Below are 3,771 nucleotides of genomic sequence, written 5' to 3'. Positions count from 1 at the left end.
TATATATATTTCACACGAGTTTTGTGTGGTATATATCGCACAACCATCAAATATTCTTTAGTCATAATTTGATTTTCAATGGAATGAGTGATGAGACTTAAACCTACATCTTAAAATTTCATAACTATGTGACTCCAAATCTATATGTTTGTCTGTTATAACGCGGTATGTCGACATCTGATTGCATTTACTCTCACTTGCAAGGCACTTATAATTACTAGACTATTATATGGTCACATTTTTTTTTCATGTTTAACCTACAATAGTCATTTAATTCAAAAAAGTTGGTCATGGATATTCTAATTTATATGAGTTTATGAGTTGGCTCAGCTCATTAAGAAATGGGGAATTACAACCTGCCTTCCTCCATCGACCAGAGGGGCTAATATAGTCTCTTTACAGCTCAGCGTGGTAAAAGAAACTACGGTTACAACGGCCAATAACAGTAATAGTTTGAGTGAAACAGTGAGGAGCAATTTGAGCCGTTGAACATTATCTTGCCATCTCAGCCGTCGCTTGACAGAATCCTTTTGCACTATCTTCTCTTTCTGTATCGCCTGGGTTCAGGTCCTCTGATAGCCCGTCACCCAGCGTTAGTCGAAGTCCAGAGAGCATGGCGTAGCCGTATACAAGAAAAACATAGTTGAGCCTTGACACCGGCGTATCAGGGTGACGGCATCACGGGCGGCGAGGGCCAGGACGTCTTCGCAGGAGACGGTGGCGTTGCAGGAGGCCTCTGTTGGAACCCCTGTCACGTTGCCACTCCACCGGCTGCACCGAGTCTTCAGGATGGATCGCTACGCACGGCGCACGCCCGCCTGCCTCCGCAACGGCCGTAGCACTCCGCACGATCCTCATGCTTATCACGATTAGATAGGGCTCAATCGTTGTACCTGCATGTATATAAACCCCTGTACTCGTTCAATGTGAATATACAAGAGTTCACACTCATTTGTCTTCTTGGTACCCGAGCCACGTTCACCCACTCTTCCGCTATGTCTCACAACGACGACCTCGGCAACGCCGGCAACCCTGACGCCCCCAACTCCAGCGGCATGGCCACGGCACCGGTGCCCGTGGCATCCGCTCCGGCGCCCGCCCTCCCCGTCGACCTCGCGCCTGGCAGCTCGACCCTCCCAGCGGCCACGGCCCCCGTGCCCGTGGCGTCCGCTCCGGCGCTCGCCCTCCCCGTCCAGCTCGCGCCCGGCGGCTCGACCCTCCCAGTGGCCAACCTCGGCGTCCCCAACTCCAGCGGCATGGCCACGGCCCCGGTGCCCGTGGCGTCCGCTCCGGCGCCCGCCCTCCCCGTCCAGCTCGCGCCCGGTGGCCCGGTCCTCCCAGCGACGGCGCCCGCCCTCCCTATCTCCACCACGGTGGTCGCACCCGCGCCGCAGCGCCCCGGCCTCAACCTCTCGGCGCCCTCGATGCACCAGATCAGCATCACGTCGTACATCAACTTCAAGCTGGACGTCGCCACCAACAACTACTCCAAATGGAGGCAGCTGATGCACCGCGTACTCTCCATGTACGAGGTTCTCAACCACGTCACCCACCGCTCCGAGCCGCTCACGCAGAGCGCGACCTGGCGCCATGAGGACCTGACCATCGTCCTGTGGTTCTACGCCACGATCTCGGACGAACTCTATGATGTGGTCATGTCCGCCGACAGCACCGCCTACGACGTGTGGCACCAGCTCCACACGTTCTTCAGGGACAACCTCCCCGGCCGCGCCATCTACCTCTCCGCCGAGTTCCGCTCCGTCGTCCAGGGAGACCTCACAGTCGGCGCCTACTGCCGGCGCCTCAAGGCGCTCGCTGATGCCCTCACCGACGTCGAAGAGCCGGTGACGGACCGCACCCTCACGCTCCAACTCCTCCGCGGGCTCAACAGGCGTTTTCAGGTGATGGCCACCGTGCTTATGATGCAGATACCCTTCCCCTCGTTCCTGCAGGCCCGGTCTCGTCTTCTCCTCGAAGAGATCGGCCTCGCCGAGCGCGACCATGGCGAGTCCTCCACCGCGCTCATCATCCAGGGCGGCGGGGGGGCCGGTGACCGTGGGTCCTCCAGCTCCAACCCTCCACGCGGCGTCCAGGACGGCGCTCCGGATCGCGGCACCCCTGCTGATCGCAACCGCGGCGGCGGCGGCGATCGCGGCCGCGGACGTGGCCGCAACTCCAACACCAACACCGGGGGCTCCGGCAGCTGTGCCCCACCTGCACCGCCTGCACCAACCACACTCTGGATGGGCTACTTCGCCCCGTGGGGTTCCCCCATGCCTGCCCAGTGGCGCGCGCCGTGGACGCCCCCGAACGCGACCGGCGTGCTGGGCCCGCGCCCGAGCAACCCCAACCACGCCTATCCAGTGGTCTTCCCCGACGCCGGCAGCTCCTCCGCCGGCCCCGCTCAGCAGTCGTGGGATCAACAGAGTCTCCTCGGCGCCGCCATGAGCAACCTGCAGCTGTCGCCGGGCTCCTCCGCCAACTGGTACATGGACAGCGGGGCCACGTCCCACATCACTGGTAACCCAGGTACTCTCTCCCGGTTGTCTTCTCCTTCATCATTTCATTCGCAAGGCATCACAGTAGGCAATGGATCTTCCCTTCCTGTTACCTCCGTCGGCTCTACCACTCTCGCTAACCGTCCTTTCCACATCAACAATGTTCTTGTCTCACCTAATATTATTCAAGATTTACTGTCTGTTCGCAACTTTACCACTGATAACTCTGTTTCAGTAGAATTTGACCCTCTCGGTTTTTTGGTGAAGGATCTTCAAACTCGGACCCCTCTCATGAGGTCCAATAGCTCAACCGGGCTCTACCCGTTCTTCGGCTCCGCAGCTCCGTTGCCAACCAGCACGGCCCTCTCCATCACCAGCGACGTTTGGCATCGGCGCCTTGGACATCTCAGCCCCGAAGCTCTCTCTAGGCTATCTGCACATTTCCTTCCAGATTGTAATAAATCCTCCCACCCCCATTCTGTGTGTGAGGCGTGTCAGTTAGGCAAGCAAGCTAGGTTACCATTTGCTGCGTCCAGGTCATTTACTTCCTTTCCATTTGAAATAATACACTGCGATCTCTGGGCGTCTCCCGTCCAAAGTTGCTCCGGATTTGGTTATTACTTGATTATATTGGATGATTTTTCCCATTATACTTGGACTTACCCATTGCGCCATAAATCTGACGCCACTCCCACACTTCTCCGTTTCTTCTCATATGTGTGTACGCAGTATCAAACAATGGTGCGATGCCTACAGTGCGACAATGGTGGCGAGTTTCTCAACCACGTCCTACGCGATCATCTCTCCCACACCGGCATCGCTCTCCGTCTCTCTTGCCCTCATACTTCACCACAAAACGGCAAGGCCGAGAGAGCTATTCGCACCACCAACGATATCCTTCGAACCCTGCTCGTCCAAGCCTCCATGCCTCCCAAGTTCTGGGTTGAAGCCCTCAACACAGCCACACACCTACTCAACCGCCGACCCTCCCGTGCCATTGCCCAACACACGCCTTTCTTCCTCCTCCATGGTACTCACCCGACGTACGATCATCTTCGCACCTTCGGATGCCTATGCTTCCCCGAGTCTTGATGCCCTCTATGATCTCGTAGCCGCACACCGACTTTGCGTTCGGCGCCGCGTTCTTCTCGCTGGTGAAGTTGGCTGTGTCGTTGAGGAGAAGGAGAAAGATGGTGTTGCTACTCTCCCAGTCTATCTCTACCATCAGTGGTGGAGCTACCCGAAAATCAATGTTTGGTGGGGTAAATGCTAA

At 57.1% G+C, this 3,771-nt stretch overlaps 1 protein-coding gene across 1 annotated transcript; it reads left to right on the top strand.

The window, feature by feature from the left end:
- The first annotated feature begins 916 nt into the window (after nt 1-916).
- Nucleotides 917-3,148, top strand: LOC123187304 (uncharacterized). The gene is made up of 2 exons (XM_044599128.1): nt 917-2,529; nt 2,766-3,148. Exons 1-2 carry the CDS (start codon nt 996-998, stop codon nt 2,801-2,803), a joined length of 1,572 nt encoding a protein of 523 aa, XP_044455063.1. The 5' UTR covers nt 917-995; the 3' UTR covers nt 2,804-3,148.
- The last annotated feature ends 623 nt before the right edge of the window (nt 3,149-3,771 follow it).

This window comes from Triticum aestivum, chromosome 2A (genome assembly GCF_018294505.1).
Source record: "Triticum aestivum cultivar Chinese Spring chromosome 2A, IWGSC CS RefSeq v2.1, whole genome shotgun sequence".
Taxonomy (NCBI): Eukaryota; Viridiplantae; Streptophyta; class Magnoliopsida; order Poales; family Poaceae; genus Triticum; species Triticum aestivum.
Note: the sequence above shows the minus strand (reverse complement) of the source record. Positions and strands in the feature narration are given on the sequence as shown.